General features: G+C 48.4%; 4 protein-coding genes across 4 annotated transcripts; 1 reads left to right on the top strand and 3 right to left on the bottom strand.

Annotated features, from left to right (window-relative positions):
• Positions 1-1,200: 1,200 nt before the first annotated feature.
• On the bottom strand, positions 1,201-2,601 carry SCP_1601470 (hypothetical protein; the record flags this gene model as incomplete). The annotated part of the gene is made up of 2 exons (XM_027764597.1): positions 1,201-1,518; positions 1,573-2,601. The coding sequence occupies 2 exons, from the start codon at positions 2,599-2,601 to the stop codon at positions 1,201-1,203; spliced, it is 1,347 nt and encodes a 448-aa protein (XP_027620398.1).
• Positions 2,602-9,744: 7,143 nt separating this feature from the next.
• Positions 9,745-10,408, bottom strand: SCP_1601460 (hypothetical protein; the record flags this gene model as incomplete). Its single annotated transcript, XM_027764596.1, has 2 exons — positions 9,745-9,842; positions 9,895-10,408. The coding sequence occupies 2 exons, from the start codon at positions 10,406-10,408 to the stop codon at positions 9,745-9,747; spliced, it is 612 nt and encodes a 203-aa protein (XP_027620397.1).
• Positions 10,409-12,046: 1,638 nt separating this feature from the next.
• On the bottom strand, positions 12,047-15,374 carry SCP_1601450 (hypothetical protein; the record flags this gene model as incomplete). The annotated part of the gene is made up of 11 exons (XM_027764595.1): positions 12,047-12,132; positions 12,195-12,871; positions 12,921-13,062; positions 13,115-13,297; positions 13,364-13,755; positions 13,804-13,952; positions 14,001-14,163; positions 14,222-14,406; positions 14,457-14,890; positions 14,945-15,038; positions 15,087-15,374. 11 exons carry the CDS (start codon positions 15,372-15,374, stop codon positions 12,047-12,049), a joined length of 2,793 nt encoding a protein of 930 aa, XP_027620396.1.
• Positions 15,375-17,790: 2,416 nt separating this feature from the next.
• SCP_1601440 (hypothetical protein) lies at positions 17,791-18,489 on the top strand (the record flags this gene model as incomplete). Its single annotated transcript, XM_027764594.1, has 1 exon — positions 17,791-18,489. The coding sequence occupies one exon, from the start codon at positions 17,791-17,793 to the stop codon at positions 18,487-18,489; it is 699 nt and encodes a 232-aa protein (XP_027620395.1).
• Positions 18,490-18,620: the final 131 nt, after the last annotated feature.

The following is an 18,620-nucleotide window of genomic DNA, read 5'->3' as shown; positions in this document are numbered from 1 at the left end:
GATTCGTATTACCGAGTGTGATAAGGATCGTATATGGACATCGATGATGATGTCTTCGTCAAGCTTGCACAGGATGTCGTCCACGGCGTGGAAGATATAGGCGGTTAGTTCTTCTCATCTTGCATGTCCTGCGCCCATCTACTAAGTACATCTGTTATCCCGGCACTGGCAGGACATTTTATCCTTTTGCAGTGTGACGAGTGCCACCGCCGTAGTCATGCATTATCCATTCCACAACTTACGGAAGCAGATATTTGGCGTGTCCCTGTGTACTAACCATATTTGACTCTGACCGCACGCGTAGGATAGCTGAGATGCTGGGACTGCCCAGTCATCGTTCCTCGCGTCTCATCTAACGCGGCAGACGACCGAATGTCTCAATAATGAGGGCCTCGAGGACACTAAGGGCTCAGCTGCCACCATCCTGATGGGTCAGTGATCCTCCCGACATAACGAGTACTAATCCTGTTCGTTCGTCAAATCGTTTTTCAACTTCGACTGTCACTTGGTGTCAATTGGAATCGCTCAGCATTTCCAAGAACCTAAACGAACTTGCTGTGAAAGCAACGGGGATTGCTACCAATGGTTGTATGTTCTAAGTTTATGCCAGCGACTGAGGTGGTAGCACTGGTGTCTACCCTCGGCAGTTGGAAGTTCGATGTCCGCCGGCGTTCATCAACGTCCGCCGCATCTGCCACTGTCTGACAACGGAGTGGGCGGACATAACTGATGTGCGCCGACCACTAGCGCTTTCGAACACCGAGTTAGTAATATGGCCGCCTCGGGCGTCGACTATAAGTTGATTTGTCGATCCACTCGGCTGTCGAGTCTAGATGCGAGGTGGTAAGAGTTACGTGCGACAATAATTTGGGTGGAATGCGCATGCTAGTGGTACCAAATGACTTGGGTCGCGAGGAGGGGACGACGTCCGACAGTCCTGGACTCTCGTCCGCGAAACAATCAGATGGAGCATACACCCGCCTACCAATCGAATCGCCATACATCTGTCCAGCACGGGACGACAAAGGAACGCGGAATCAGCAGGTACATGAGGGGAGATTAATGTTGTTGAGAGTCGATGGAGGAGATCCGAATTCGACGGTTTCATGACAGTCCTTGATGGTCCTGTGGTTCTTGCATCATGAACTATCTCAGGCAATGTCTTGGATACACTCCGAGGGTGCGACGACGAGGCCAAGGTCACTGCGCAGAATCCAGGGCGAGCAAATGCTCCTCAGTCTTGCAGCCCTCCCGCTGGGAGAGTAACTCCATGCTAGGGCTCCCATCCGCCCGTGATCCAACGCAGAACCATGAGTACGCTAGCGGCAGGGTCTGCTGCATGTATGTGTTGCGCCCATCAAAGCCAACGTACTCTAACGTGGATATGCGTGCTGCCACTTCCTGCGCCAACTGCAGCAGGCTATCAGCGCCGATGCACCGGTTGCCTTCCCAATGTGTGGCGTAGCGCAGCAGCAGGCCGACGAGAGGGAGCGCGCTGAGCCCCTGCGCGATATTTTGCTGTGATACGTGGTCAGAAATGCTAAGATGCATTGACTGAAGTAAGGCACTTGCCAGGCTCCTCTCGACGTAGACTTCGGGCTCTGCGCCCACTGCCTCTATGTCCGTAAGCTGCAAATACTTCAAGTGAGGTGCCAGTTCTGGAAGCTGCAAAAATAGCGTAGGCTCCAGGCCAACGCAGAGCACCACTGGAGAAGTGTTTCGCAGCATCCGATAGACATCGTCGAGGACCGGGCTGAGACTTGAGCCGAATTCGATCTCAAGTCGCCGGACATGACCGGAGAATGGAGCGGCGGTGTAGATCTCGACGTGATCAAGGAGATTCCACTGCGGTAGGCCATCCCAAGTGACGCTGGTAGGTCCTATATGCAGGAGGTGGAGAGATCGAACATTTGGAAATAGATGCGCAAGGCGGGACAACGAGCGTTGCTCATTTATCACCAAAGTGTGGACCCGAAAGAATCTGCAGTTCCTATCAACCGTGTCGAGGAGAGTAGCGGAAGACCACAACTTCAGGATACCGAGCGAGGTAGCCAGTGGAGCCAGAAGACCAGCAGGCGCACGCTGTAGCACCCTTCCCTTTCCACCGATTTCGAGGTATCGAGGACGGCTGGCCAGTCGCGACAGTAGATCAAAAGACTGAGAGCCTGATTGGAAGAAGGAAACATTCTTAAGGCGTGTAAGGGCGGCCAGCACGTCTTTCAGCGACGGCTCGATTTCGAGCACCTTTTCCAGATGATATAGCGTCAGGGACTGCAAAGCGCTCGCATGGCGAAGCACTTCGGAGAGTTGAGAAGTAGAAGAATAGTCCGGACACATTTGTCCTGCTGTTGAAAATCGGAACGCTGAGTCTCTTAATGTAATGGCTTCGAGACAGGATGGACGACGAGGGCTATCGGCAAGCATGAAGTTACAGAACCTGGCCAATTTCTGCGGAGTGGTAATTGCGATATGAGAATGACTTTGTGGGATTGCTGCAGCGTAGGCACGACGACAAGTTTTCGCAAGTCGGAGAGCGTCTGAAGGCGAGACGAAGGAGATGATGTACTCCAGGACGTCGTCATTGAGAGAAATCAGTGGCATGATAAAGACACTCAAAAATGTTCGACAGTAGGAAGTATCAGTACGGTGCACCACCACACAGATGAGAACATACAGTTGGAAGAATTCTGTTCAATCCTTTAAGCTCGATTCCTTGCCACAACTACCGCGATACTCTATAACAAGGAACGACTGTCTTCCTTGTCTTGAGGCTGATCCATGAGTCTACCACGGTACTACCTGAATTCACTTACTTACAATCGATTGCTGTGTTTTGCTAGATCTGACGCCCTTTGAGCGATGTTGAAGGCGTGGTGGCAAGTCGACGGGTTTAGGCTCTAGCGCTCGCGTCAGCGTCTACTAGTCTACCGCAACTCTGCCGAAAGCATAGTCTCGCAAGCCAGACGATCGTGCTGTGCCGTTCCGAGGCGGACCTCGGAGGCTGCCGAAAGTCAATATATCGGACATCAAAAAAACCATTGCAGCCTGCCCAGCAGAATGTCTGGTGAACTTCGGTACAGCGGGTGTAGATAACCCTCCACCTCTCCTGCGCCCGATGGGCATCCCGTAGTCCCCTCTCCTCCTCCCGCTACTCTACATCCACTGACCTCTGTCTGTATCTTGTCTAGTGTATTTACATAACACTGGGATATGAAACTGCCATCTATATTGCCCTCCCACTGAACGGCATTGTTGAACAGTACAGAGTGATAAGCCCTTGAGATCATGCAATGATCACAGCAAAATATATGTCTGGTGTCTATTTGTGGCTACATGTCTACTCGAGCCTTCCTGATATAAAGATAATCTTTGTGCTTATAAGCAGTGATTTTGGATAAGAATTGTGACTAATAAGCAGAGATAATCTTTCAGATCATCCTGAGATAATCCAAAGATTATTTGAAGGATCATCTGAGGATTATCTCCAAAAAATTGACATCAGCCAGGATTAAACTCTCAATCTCATTGTAAATCACATGACATGGTTTTAACTTATGCTTTAGACCACTAGACCATTCAGCCTTGCAAGTTATAAACCTTATATAAAATATGTGACCTTCTTTTTCAAAAGTGACTTAGTCAAATTCTAGCTTTCAAAAGACAGTAAGTGAGAAACTCTAAAATCAACTATAGATAAAGATAGTTTTAAAGCTTGTAGCATTTGTATAATGCCTTGTAATCTCAGATGATATTATAATAGTCTATAACAAGATGTAAGTATTCTTGGTCTAATAGGACATGGTCTGTTATAAATTATAAAGATTTATTTTCTATCTGTTAGTACTGATTCACTGTTTAGTAGACTTATATGAGCTGTTGTAATAGAGGATTAACAACCAGCTTCTTAAAATGTTAGTTATATGTAAACTTGTTTTGCTAAAAAATTAGAAAAATTTCAGCTAAATTGTATTAGTAGCATGCTGTAATGACTCTTTAAGTCATTACATGAACACTACAAGCTTTAAAACTATCTTTATCTATAGTTGATTTTAGAGTTTCTCACTTACTGTCTTTTGAAAGCTAGAATTTGACCAAGTCACTTTTGAAAATGAAGGTCACATATTTTATATAAGGTTTATAACTTGCAAGGCTGAATGGTCTAGTGGTCTAAAGCATAAGTCAAAAACATGTCATGTGATTTACAATGAGATTGAGAGTTCAATCCTGGCTGATGTCAATTTTTTGGAGATAATCCTCAGATGATCCTTCAAATAATCTTTGGATTATCTCAGGATGATCTGAAAGATTATCTCTGCTTCTTAGACACAATTCTTATCTCTGCTTATTAGTCACAATTCTTATCCAAAATCACTACTTATTAGCGAAAAAGATTATCTATCATAAATGACAATGATGAAGAAGCAGGGTGATCTGTGTGAGAGGGAAGGGCATTGCAACTGTAAAATAATGCAAGTGAGTCCCAGAACCTCGACCTAAGCCAAAGGGGGATGCAACCTGTAAAGAAACGAGGGCTCGCAATGTAAATGTGAAGTCGGGCCACAATCTACGATGAAGTCGCGAAAGTCCGACGCAATCGCCAAACTTGTAGGCGAAGGTGAACTAAATCGCAAGGGTAAAGGGAACTATCTGTGGAGGTAGAACACTATGGGAAAATGCAGTATTCGCTGTCTCAATGAAGTTGCAGTCAGTCTAACACAAAAGTCGGAGTAAGACTAACGCAGGTGGTATATCGCTATGTCACTATGTCGCTATCGCAGTGTTGCAGTTTGCTATCACAGTTGCATACACAGTCTTGAAGTATCACAGTCTCACTATGTCGCAGTCACATATCACAGTTTAAAGTCGCTATCGCAGTAAACGCAGTTTCTCGGTGATCTGAAGTGAAGGGGGAAGTCTCCTACTGGTCTTCGATGATAATCAACGTAGATACAGCAGGTATTTATAGAGGGGGAAAAAGGGAGAGAAAATGCAGAAGTCGCAAAATGTCAGAAGATGGATCCTGACATCGGAAAGAGTCGCAATGGTCTAGGACCAATGGAAAAATAGGTAAAGTGAGTGGGGAGGTGAATGTTGTACATTAGCGATGGAGAAAAATGATAAAGTAGAGGGAAATCGAAAGAAAACATATGCTACTTGTCCTGAACCACATAGAACACTCTAACAGCATCTCCGGTCCAGCATGAAGGTAGGAGTCTTGAGGGAGAAGGTCGAACGATAAAGGGAATGGGATTTGCAAAACAAAAGGGTGCGACCATCGAGCGACACTGATAAGTTGGCGCGACAAACCAGCACATCAGCATGACAAACTAGCACATCAGCACGACAAACCAGCACATCGGCGCGACATCGTGGAAGTACAGACTTGGAAGGAAATTGGCCAGGGCACCTCGGATGAGACCAAAGGACAATGGGTAAGTGGTATCCAACAGTGGGGAGATACAAGAGTGGCATATGAGTGATGAAAGAATGTTGGACCTCAGAGAGAAGTCGCGAGGAATTGAGCAAAGTCGAATAAAGTCGTGCGAAGTCGCAAAAGTTTGCAGAGTGTCCCAAAAGAGTCGGATGCATCTCAGAGGCTAAGGCATAGAGTAGTGAGGTCTGAGTGATCACTGGAAAATATGTTTTCAGAGGTCAGGAGGTCTGGGAGCATATCAGCGAGAGGTTCAGCTGGCGAGTCGAGTGTGCATTCTAGCTGCCTCTCGGGGCTTGTAACCTGTTGAAGACTAGACTCGGACTTGTCAGTCCCTCAGTCCGATGTCGATAGCAAAAGGACTAATTATCTACCTAGACTCAGACTTATCAGTCCTATAAGTAGATCAGTATGAGTAACTAATGTATAGTAAGGAATGTAGCTTACCCTCAGTCCGATGTCGATAGTAAAAGGACTGAGGAAAGTGGAACGTGAAGCGAGCGTGTACACTATGCGAGCATTTGTGCCCGATTAGGAAACCAAGTACGAAGGAGTGAAAGGACGACACAAAATTGTATCTACAACAGGTGATATGTCCATGCCACGTTGAATGTCGTGCAGGTGACAGCAGCTTTCAAGCGTTCTGCGAGGGCATCGAGACAGCGGTGCATGCATTTGATGGTGGTGAGGCCATTTTCGCAAGCAGTGTTCATGGAGGGTAGCAAGGTGGAGGTGTCACTCCATGAGCCAATCCATAATGGTGAGCCAGTGAGTGAGGTTGTTCACCTCGACCCACCCTCACAGCGTGTCAGCAACACGACTTATGTCGCTGGTGAGGACCTTGATTTCAGAGGTCCTGAGGGGTGTTGCCAAGTATGAATGATGTGCAGGGCACAAGGAGCACTCCTGCCTATCCAGCCAGTAGTAGACAGTCATAGCAAAATTTCAGCAGTAATTCTGAGACTGCAAAAAAGTGTAAGGAGCCTAGATCCTTAGACTCACAAGGGCTGCAGTGGACTCAATATATAGCCAAAGGTAGCTAAGACTGAGTGTAGATACAGTTAGATGGTGAGTGTAAAGGATATAAAGCAACTTGCTTAGGTAAGTAGTAAGCAGTCTATAACGTGTAACAGTCGTCAGAACCGACTCGTTACAAAATAAGTTGCCTACCATATCAGGCAACTGAACATGACAGGACATGACAGGACATGCCAAAACTCGGACAAAATTACCATATTTAGTGACCAACTTACTTTCAGTGGAAAAACTGTGGAAATGCTTTGTTCTTTTACATGGTTTTTCCTCATATTTTTCTCGCAGTATAACTTTGTTGATTTCCACCCATTTTCCCAAGTTATTTCCTTAGGAAAAAAGGGGTTATGCATCCTGTGTAAGGCCTGAGGAGCACAACTCTCAACTTTCAGGCAGCTAATGGGAAGCACGAGAACTTACCAAAAATGAAAGTGTCAGAACTATGCCCGGGCCACGGCACCTCGCTGTGCCGCCTTTTCAGGCTGCAAACATCTCTGCTGAATTACCTAAATATTTATAGTATAGTCCGAGCACGGAGAAGTGACATAAACAGAAAAAAAGGCCAGCACTCCAAGCATGTAGGAGGCTGTAAAAAAGCTCCATCAACGACTAGCAAAATTATTCCTTTTGCGGAGACTTCCTGTGTCTCCCTTTTTTTTGGAGTAAGTGTAATGACACAAGGGAGCAATTTTCCTGTGTCTCCTTGTATGCACATGTCCCTGTGCAAGAAATGATTTTGACAATATTTTACGAGCCCTTCCTGCAGCCACCAATTGAGGGCACCTGGCTGGTTAATTTTTTGATTAGAGAATCCTCAGGCTTCTAAAACCATCCATTGCTATGGTGTTCTCGCTCCCTTATCCTAACAGCATGTTTTTGTAATCATGTGACATATGTTTTATGAGACCTACCCTTTTCAGCAAGAATTACTGAATAAGGAAATTTGAACTGAGGAGAAGAACACCATAGGATGGCTGGCCCAACTAGTCATCTGAAGTTATGCCAAATGAGCATAATCAACATTTCTCGCAGGAAAATGTGTGCAAACCCTAGCACAGGTCTTATTTCCTGCAGTGCGAGTGACCCAAATCTGTCATTCGCATAGTGCTTGTTGTGCACTTGCCATCATTGCAGTATTGTCTAGCATCGCAAAATCCAAGGTCCAAGCTTATAAAGCTTGAAAAGAGAGTTGCTGCAAAATCTAGAAAGACAAAATTCTTGCCATAGAGCCTCAACCAACCTGCAGTTTACATTCAACTTTAAGCCTTGACATTGCATTGGGGTTCTGTGCTAATTCCTGCCCCAGTTTTCGCTCGCCATATACTAGAAACTCCTAAAATGATGGAATTTAACTTCATAAATCCTCTACTACAAGTTTCAGACAGTCATCCAAGTTTAACAAACTGCACCAGAGAAGAAGAGCCAGGTTAGCGAGTTTTTTACTAGTTAAGTCTCGCCATCATCAGAATGTAAAGCCATGGCTCTCCATATACCCAGGAAGTCTAAAATGGCAGCACTGCCCTTTATAAATCCTCTTCTACAAGTTTCAGACAGTCCTCCAAGTTTAACAAACTTCGCCAGAGAAGGAGAGCCAGGTTGGCGACTTTTTGGCAAATTGAGTCTCACCATCACCAGAATGTAAAGCCATGGCTCACCATATATCAGAAACTCATAAAATGGTGGCACTGCACTCTATACGACAGCTACGATAAGTTTCAGGCAGGACTCCATGTTGTAAAAACTCCACCAGAGATGTAGTGTCAGGTTAGCGATTAGGTGTCTTGCTGAGTCCAGGCACTGCCAGTATTATGATGGTCAACCAATCACTGACTAATAACACCATGTCGGTGAGCCCACTGCTCAGAGGTACCCCTATGGCGGTGAGCCCATCAGTAAATAATAGCATTATGGTGATGGGCCCCACTGCCCAGAAGTACCCCTATGGTGGTGGGCCCATTGCTAAATAATAGCATTATGGTGATGGGCCCACTACTCAGAAGTACCCCTATGGCGGTGGGCCTACTGCTCAGAATAACACCCATTGCTCAGAACACTACCTATGGCGGTGGGCCGATGGCTGTATAGTAGCCCCGAGGTGGTCGGCCGATGACTCAGAACTTACCCTCTGGTAGTTGGCTGATCGCTCAGTACTACCACAGTGGCGGTGGGCTGATGGCTGTATAATAGCACCATGGCAGTGGGCCGATCGCTCAGAAATATACCTATGGCGGTGGGCCGATCGCTCAGAACACTACCTATGGTGGTTGTCCGATGGCTGTATAATAGCCCCAGTGGCGGTGGGCTCATTGTCAGAAATGTACCTATGGCGGTGGGCCCATCGCTCAGAAATGTACCTACAGCGGTGGGCCCATCGCTCAGAAATGTACCTACGGTGATGGGCCCATCGCTCAGAACACTACCTATGGCGGTGGGCCCATCGCTCAGAAATATACCTATGGTGGTGGGCCCATCACTCAGAACACTACCTATGGCGGTGAGCCGATGGCTGTATAATAGCCCTAGTGGTGGTCAGCCGATCGCTCAAAAATACACCTATGGCAGTGGGCCAATCGCTCAGAACTATCACCGTGGTGGTGGGCCCATGCCTATATAATAGTAGCATCATGGCAGTGGGCTGATCACTCAGAAATACTCCTATGGCGGTGGGCCGATCGCTCCAGCATTCCCTTTCTCGCCATGAGCCGATCGCTTACAACTCCTTACACAGACCGATGGGCCGACATTCGCTGGCTGTCCAGTTTATGACAATGTCAGGGTAAATGGGAGTCCAGTTCACAAACATGACTGAATAGGCTGAGATTCGCGCCTGGTATTCCCACCCTCCTGTTCTCGCCGGCTCCTTCTCCCCTTTCATTGCAACTCTTTGGAAGAGTGAATGCACTCCTCGTCCCAGCGAACCAATATGACCAAGCTTGACAAGGAGTGACCTGAATGGCCTGATATCGTCGATCCACCTGAAATTGTGGATGGAGGGCACAGAGATGACCCACTTGATAGGATCGAAGATGGCCGGCCATTTGCATTGAGAATGAGATATGCTGAATGTCATTATTTGTATTGGTTAGTTGTGCCCAACTTGCCATGCATGTCAGGGAGTGCATTGACTGGATGGCATGGAGCACAACAGAACTGCGTGCAGGGGGCTCTGGTGCAAGGAGACCATTTGTGGTGCAGGAGGGGTCTGATGAGACAGCGGAGAGCATGGTTCCTGCTGTCAGCGGTGATGGAGCATGCAATGGGATTGGCATTGGTGAAGGCTGTCACAGCCATTCCTGACTCACAGAACCTGACAGCACGATGTCTGAGTCCAACGAATTGAACCACGCACACGTGTCAACAGATATCTCGGGCTCTGGTGCTGTGCAAAGATCAATAAGTAATTCAAGACATGCAGAAAACGAGGAGCCTACTCTTGGAATGAACTTGCAATTTCTGGCATTCGCTCTCCTTGGCCTTTGCCTTCTCCTTCAAGTCTTTGTGCCCCCTTCTGATGCTCCACCACTTCTGGTTCTCGTCCCCCTTCACCTTCAGTAAATTCTCAACGGGTGCGGGCTTAGGTTTCTGCTCCTTTACTGCTGGGATGTTCGTCACCTCGCCCAATGCGCCCCACGTCATGCCATCCAGGCCCAGCCGCGACTTCTTCTTCTTTGCCACCATGATCTCCCCGATATCTGGGTCCTCATTGTAATCTATGTAGATCTTGAACCCACTCCGCCCTGTGGACACTGTCCCACCAACGCAGTGCACGACATCCAACAAGTCTTTGTTCACCCGCTCTTTCATCTTCCCACTCCCGAGCAGCCCCAGTTTGGACTTCTTCAGGACGAGCCACTTCTGCGGGGCCTCTGAATCAGCCCACGGGGCAAGAGGAGACAACACAAATGGTGCGATGGTGAAGAAGGATGTGCTTGCATCGGCTCTCATGGATGGAGTAGCGGAGGTCAGGCAGATGGTGGGCACAGGGGTGTAGCTGTCAAAGGCATGGTGGGCTGCGTGCGAGACAAGAGAGGCAGTGTGCTGTGCATTTTGTGAGTTTTTGTAGCATGCTCGTCAATATAGACAGCAGGAAATGTCATTATCAAATCAGAATAAGAGAGATCAAAGAACAAACCGTGTGAAAAGTCGCATGAGGTCGTTAAAACAGAGCGAAATTTGAAGTTTATCATGCTCGGTCGCTCCTGCAGTACAGTAAGTCAGACAAGGGAGGAGGAGTGTCAGGAGAGGGTGGAGGTGAGGAGTGAGCTGGGCTTGAATGTAGATGAGCATGGTGCTGATGCACCGTGTAGTGGATGGAAACCAGATCTGAAGGGAGTAGTGGTTAAATAAAACATTGAAACAAACACGAAGCAGAGACAGGGAGGAGGCTGCACCTCATGGCCCTTGCAGTCATTGATATGGTACCAGCAACAAGTTTTCTGGAGGCTCCAGAAAATGTGAAGTTCATTTTAGAAAGTCACGTGCCGGTGAACTTCGTAAAATCTGAAGTCCATGCCCGCGTTCAATATTCAATATTCAAGCTTCAAGACTTTTTTTTGCCCTGCCAGGCCTGGTCCTCGACCACCCACAAGCATCCCTCCCTCCTCATGTTTGGCATCTTCACTCAAGTCTGCCCTGAGCTCACCGACCATGTCTTCATCCTCTGCCCCCAGCACACGATCGCACTTTGGCTCACGCTCAGGCTCGCGCCCCCTGCAGTCCATCGCCCTCCCCCCATCTGCACTCACCAATCCCGCCGCGGGCTCATCCCATGCACATGCACACCCACATGCCTCAGTGATGTCAGTTATCGAGGATAATCTTTAGTGCTAATAAGCACGGAAAAAGGATTAACTTCCCCCTAACTAAGCAGTCCCATATGGATGATCTTATGATGATCTTGTCTGAGATTATCTTAAGCAGGATCATCCAATGATTATCTCTCGCCAGTGTGGACTAGATTATCTTCAGTGTGAGTACCTCAGGTGGGATTATCCTGTGCAAGATTATCCGAAGTCCAATTAAGATTATCTTGACTTGGATTATCTCAGCTAAGATCATCTCAATGAAGATCATCTTAAGATCATCTCTGGATGATCCACTTGTTGAGTCAACTCTATGTACATTGGATCATGTCTTAGCAACATAGATGATCCACCTTCCCCTCACAAAAGTCGAGAGAAGGTGGATTATCTCAAAGCTACAGGAAAGAAAACAAATATGTAAAATTATAGTTCAATGCTCGCATGAAGAAGAATGTCGGTGTTAGTATAAGTCCACACAGCTGCACTGCTTCATCTGCGCTTGCTCTTACTACCCATGGCAGTAGCATCCCCCTTGAGGTTTGTTGGACAGGTAAGCACTCTTTGCACATCCTGACATCAGCCGACAATGCACCTGACTATAGTCGAGTTTCTCCCCATCTGGATCCCTCCTCGATTTCCTAAAAGTCCCCTCGCACCCTGCAGCCATCCTTCCAAACATCTTTGCCTTCTTCCTTGCATAGGCTTGAGCACCTCTCTCGATGTTCTCCTTCTCCCTCACAGTCTGCCATGCTTCGTTCATACGCCGCCAAGCACGTATCGTTCATTGAAACTCTTTGTGCAGTTTGTTGACCTCTTCGTTGTGACGCGCTTTCTCGGCGCTAGCTTGGAACCATTCAACTTGTTCCACTGTTGGTGCCACAAACGGTTAATGAATTTCGCACTGTATCATCTGAGAGAGATCAGCGTACCTTCGACAGCCCAAGCTGCAACATCTTGAGCTGTCGCTCCAGGGGGAGCTACATTCCAGAACCACGCACGCACTTCCTTGCTATCCCCGAGCGAGCGCGCAACACGTACATTTTTGATAGTTAGGTCCTTCTTGAGGTTGATCGTGCGTAAGGGTGAGTCACCATCATCCATCCCGAGGTCAATCAACCTTTGTCGATTGTGGTTGTATCGCCGCATGAGACTTCGTGTGTGCTCGGCCGCGCTCTGGATCATCCTCTGGGCTCGAGTGTTGTCCTTCTGTCCCCGCGCATGCTTAGTCTTGTTGCTGAGAAATGCGCCTTGATGCTGTAGTGATTCCTTGATGGCACTGAGTAGGTTGTATGCCTGCCCCATCCGGATGCGTCTCTCGAAGGTGGCGAGAATTTCTAATCCAAACGTCTGGTGCTCGCTGCCGCTGAAGTTGGAGGGGAGTGCCAGCGCCTCAGATTCCGGTCTTCCGTGCATTTCGTCATCTTCGTCGTCCTCCACATCCTCTGCATCTGGCAACTCAACCTTCGGCATGAACGTCACTTGCTGGTGACGCCACTTATCTATATCACGTCGCAAGCCCCGCCGTTCTGCTTCCAGACTCGCCGATTCACTAATGGAAATGTTGTCGCCATCCTTGTGCTTCGCTAGGTGAGATTCCAGTGCCAACCTGTGTGAACGTGAGACATATAACATCGTAAGACGGAGGGCTGACGTACTGCCTCTGCTCAAGCTGCAGAGCGGTCTTCAGGAACTGCATGGCACCTGATGGTGCCTTGCCCACTGCAAGATCCATCTGTCCATCTCGCGGCTGGATCTCCATCTTCGTGAGCTCTTGATAAGCATGCCCAGTGGTAGGCACTAAGACATGTTAAGCACACCCAACAGCGCTGGGAAAATAACAATAACTCACCTTTACCATCGTTTAGTAAGTACACACTCTCCACCTGCTTCCCCTTCTGCTTCGGGTCGACATCCATCCACTGCCACGTCGACACTTTCTCCACACCGGCGACTTCGGTCAATGCATCGTACAGTTGAGTCTTCTCTTCTTGGCCTTTGAACGCTTCGTTGACTTTGCGTGTGAGAAATGCTCCTATTACAGTTCGTTAGGGTCACTAAGTCGGCATGATTATATAAACTACAACAGTGAGAAACTCACCGACGTTCTCCACCTTTCGCCAATTCCAATAATTGTGGATGTCGTTCAGAGCATCATGACGATGTCCCGCTCCCATCTCACACGTACTGAGGCCAGCCTGGTTGTGCTCAGCCCATGGATGCTCGACACTCTCTCCGTGCATAAGTCCAGTGCCCCACGTGTAGCAGAGCACATACAGCACCTGACACGCTTCTTTGTGGGCAAGCATGTGCATTTTCGGTAGCAGCATCTGTATCCGGTCAAGTAGGGGCACGAGTTGAGGAAAATGCGCACCAAAGCATTTGAGGATGTTGATCTTGTAGATGCAGGCGACGTCGTAGGTGAATATAATATGTTGCAGTTCCTCGAGGCCTGCCAGAGCCCCTGCAAGGGCAAAGTCCATGTGGCCAAACCTACTGCTGTGTCAATCGCTGAGCACGAGATGTTGCGTCAAAACGCACCGTTCTCCCTTTTGTAAATCCACCATGGCCGCCGGTCGGAAACACCCATGGCGTATGCATATGACAGCAATGACGCCGCTCACGTCGAGGTTGCAGAATTTGCCTGGGCGTTGCGCTCGCGCAACTTTGAAACCACTACAAGTCTCGGGCTACATCTTCCATTAGAGCACTCCTGCTCATAGTGGCTGAGTACTCACAGCCGGTTCGGCCTCAATAGAGTCCATGTACTCACTCATCTTGTCTGGATGCACGAAATACCCTTGTCCCAAACCCAAACTAACGTCGTTCAGGTCATCGTGTTTTCGTTTCTTCTGTAAGCCGTGATTGCCATCGCCACTGAGCTCACAGGTATGAATATATCTAGCACGAACTTGAGAACTTGACACACGATAAATAATAAATTTAGACTCATGCGAACACTGCTGGGGTCTGCCTCCAATCTTGAGGCATATTCATGCCTGGCCATGGACATGTAAAGCATGGCACGGTGAGAGATTGAGGGTCGCGATTCGGAAGGGCCATCCCATGGAAGTTGCCACTACGCTTCATCATGGTGATATAACGCCAAATTTGACTAACAATGTTAAATTCTTTGTATTGATTCTGCAACGTTCAGTCAGCGACTATCGACGTTCATCAATACACATGCGTACCTTGACAGTGTGCGGCGCGGAATTGTTGGTGAGGTGTCTGATGGCGTACATGTAGTCGTACACCCCCTTCTTCGACGTTAGGGCATGCATGTGCCACTCCTTCAGCAGCACCACGGTGAATGCGCTTTCCGGGTGATCTAAAGTGGTGGGGAATAATCTGGCATGCAACATTTGCAAGATGCGCTCTGGCGCTCCAGCGCAATGGCACCAATGCACCGCAAGCTTGTGAATCCCGTTATGCATGACTACAAATTTCGATGGTTTCAGACGGTCGACCAAGTCTGGACAGGGCTGCCCATGATGCCCAAGGTAAAGAATATATCCAAACATCCCCATGTTGACTTTCTCGAAGAACTCGCCATTCCATAGATCGATCCAATGGAAAGGATCGTGACGATGGGCCTTCGAGATACATGCCCCACAGAACACAGTGCCTTGAAAGCAGTCGCGGCATCGTGCAACTGAAGGGCCGCCACATGCACACAGACCGGGAATGTTCAAATGAGCTTCCGCGGACAGAAGGTCAGTGAGAAGGTCATGGAGGCGTGGCGTCCACTCCGCTAGTACCCTGGAAACCCAATTCTGCAAAGACTAAGAACTCGGAGTGGGAATATGGAAGATGCAGCTTACCTTGACCTGTCCCGTCGTAGCTGCAGGCTGTTTTGGAGATCCTTCATGCATCACAATGTCAGGCTCAGCGGTTTGTACCTCTGATGGCCCTGCGTCTGCTACGCCCTCTTCGCTGTCACACGAAACCTTCCTCTTTTTGGCAGGGGACTCAGGGGTGTATCGAACTTGGGTATTAGCGAGAAAATGTCGGCCCTTATCATCCATCTCCATCTTCTTCGACACGATGGCCACTTTACGACGAGATGCGTGGAATGTAATTCCCTTCGCCGTGCCCGCTCGTCGAGTCATGGAGGTAGTGAGCTGCCGATGTGATAAGAGGATGAGAATTTCGCAGAGCGAGAGGAACTTACAATGCATGCGCCGAGGACAGCGGTACCCTGGCCCACAAAATGCTGGTGTACTTCTATGATACCTTACATACACTAACCCACACCGTCCCGATCTTGACAGATCGCCTCCGCATGGGCATGAACTCTACTGATCGAGAAGCTAACGAAAAATGGATGCGTGATCTGCCACAACTGCTACATCATTGCGTAGGGACTGCACACGTGTGGAAGAATATACCTAGAGCCCGTGAGCCCGCGAGCAAGCCACCTCAGTGCCAGAGTAAGTGAGGGAGATCGATGATGAATAGCAAAAGACTTACCAGGAAATGAAGGACATCTTGAGGGCCAAAGCAACGGAAGGCCATGAAGGATAGTGGTGACCTAAATGTGAAGAGCGAGCAGAAGAGGATACACTACGAAAATATACATACCACGGCTATAGCTCCATTGTCGGCATGCAAGCCCTCGAATTTGCTGTGTCCACTCAACCGCTGGTGATACCAGCGGGAGCGGACACCAACCGAGGTCTCACGATGGCCGTATGGCCATCGGAGCACCAGGGTGCTTGAAGAGGTGGAGGGAGGAAGAGAGGCTTGAGGAAAGAGCTTGAACTTGAGTCTGAGGTGGCTGGGACTTGAGGCTGTTGGACTTAGAAGGAGGAAGTTGCCAGCACTGACAATCGAATCTGGGCGGAGATTCAAATTGGATGGTGAGTGGGTGGTCCTCTTCCATCCACATTCAGAGCCCGAAAGGCCTCGGACTGGCGGACTCCGAACTCAGAGGGATCAACAAGGATCATCCTACCTTCATCGATTATCGTTCATCGTCCCTACCCTCCTCCCTTCTGTGAGTTTCATCTCACATTCTAATTTCTTGAAGATCTTCTTTCCCTCAAAGCCAGAGTGCGAACGAGAGGCATACGCCTCTTGAATGCCACTGAGGATGACAGCTACGTGCGAAGAGAGACTTCTCTCTTTGCCTGGCTGGGATTCCCAAGAACTCAAGACCGGTGCACGTTCGAGCATGCTGTTATAACGGTACATTGAGTACCTATCTTTTTTCTTTCGATTACATTGTACGATTACGCGTTGACCCGAGACTTCGAGTCTCGATATCTCTCGACTCGATCTGGACTCTCTCTAGACCATGATACCATAGTCTAGAACATGTACTGGCTCATCCCTCACTGTGAGGGTACTCACTGACTCAGCCATTACTGGCATGTATTACTCAGCATGTACTATTAGTATATAAGGCTGAGATCGTCGACTGGAACCCCAGTCTCGATCTGGTTACTTTACCTCTCAATACACGGGATTATCACTTAGTCCTTGTGTGATCTTCTTGACTCTCGATTCTTGACTCGCATCTACTTAGTCGTCGAATGACTTAGTACTTGCTCAACGAACCTCGGACAAGTGGTACGCCCCAGTGTAACATAAGATCGAGACTATCCGATACCGCTCAACCTTTTCAGGTTTAGAGCAGAACTACGTTTACAGAAACCCGACGAACCTTAGCCGATAAACACCTAGCAGGGCGAGTTACCCGGGGTGCGGAAAGGTTAGGAAAACATTGACGCGCTGGATTTTCGAGGACTAGAAGAATTTTCGTGCCCTCGACCTTCGTCGATAAGGTGGGACGAAAACCTAGGACATCCAATCCACCGAGGCTCATCATCGAGAGAATTCAGAGCCCTCCCGACTATCAGAGAAGGAAGACCGGGTTGGAGGCTTGCATCGGACGAAGCAACCTACTGAAGAATCTTTGAAGAATTCGCCAGAGACTATCCAAACGAAGCAGAGCGCTTCGCGATTTACACTGAAGCAAGATGAAATGTTAACCAACTACTCGACCCAGCAGAAATACAACGAGGAGTTGACAAAATAACCCCAGGACACCTATTAGCAGCAGCAGCAGCAGAGGCAGCAACAGAATCAGAAGCGGAATTGGAAGCAGGACCAGAAGCGGAGACAGCAACCCCTGCACCAATCCCCGTGCAGCTTATACCTGCAGCAGCCTTTTCTGCGATCCCGGCCCACAGACACATCGTCTCGAATCCATTTCCCACGATGACAACACCAAAGCCAACCGAGCTCAAAATCTCCCAACCTGAACCTTTGTCGGGAGATACGAGCAAGACAAAGATATTTCTGCAAAGGGTTCAGACGTATGTCGACATCAATGATGAAATCTACAATAGCAATAAGAAGAAAATTGCATTCGCGATGTCCTTCATGAGAGGAGGAACGGCCGAAGCATGGGCTGAAACATAGTACGATGACCACACCGACGACCTAGGAAAGCTAAAGGACTACGGAACCTTCGACGCATGGGTCATTGACTTTAACAAGGCATTCCAAGAGACCGATCCCATGGGATCGGCGTTGAAAGACCTTGAATCCCTTCGTCAGACGGGAGAAGTACAGGATTACGTTAACTCATTGCTGGTACTTATGAAAAAGGCCAAAATCACGGAATACCCAGCATGCCTCCATTACTTTAAACTTGGACTATCCCGCCGACTTCTCGAGCGAATCATGAATGTCAACCCACTCCCCACCGATATGGAAGGGTGGTACAAGAAGGCGGTTGAAATTGACAACCAAACCAAGTCAATGCAGATGTATACAAAATTCCAGAACAGTTGCCCTAGCGGACAGCAGCAGAAGCAGGGGCAACAACAGAGGAAGGGACCCATCTACACACGAGACCCTAATGCTATAGACGTCGACCGCATGTCGCAAGAAGAACGCGACAGGCACATCAAAGGAGGACTCTGCTTTGAGTGCCATCAACAAGGACATCGCTCACGTGATTGTCCTAAGAAGAAGCCAAAGAACCCCGGAAACACTTCAGGAACACGCAAGGAGATACAGGTCGAGGAATCCAAAGGGGAACCCTCAACCTCAAAGATAGAAGACGTTGAAGAAGACACCGCATCAGTCAAAAGAACGACCATTTCCAACAGTGACGTCTCCGAATTACTCCAGGAGTTACGAAAGATGCAGAAGGAACGTAACGACTGGATCAGGAAACTAGAAGGATCGGATTTTGGATCCGACGGGCTGTAACAGCGTCAATACCGTCATTACCGACTCGTCACCCCAATGTAATTGTATGCGAATTCCTGGGAAAATCGATACATGTTCCTATTACTTTGGGTGTGCTGAGTCAAAGCGCTGATATCTCCGCCCTATTGGAC

The sequence above is a fragment of the Sparassis crispa genome (assembly GCF_003851025.1).
Source record: "Sparassis crispa DNA, contig_000015F, whole genome shotgun sequence".
In the NCBI taxonomy this organism is placed as follows: domain Eukaryota; kingdom Fungi; phylum Basidiomycota; class Agaricomycetes; order Polyporales; family Sparassidaceae; genus Sparassis; species Sparassis crispa.
Note: the sequence above shows the minus strand (reverse complement) of the source record. Positions and strands in the feature narration are given on the sequence as shown.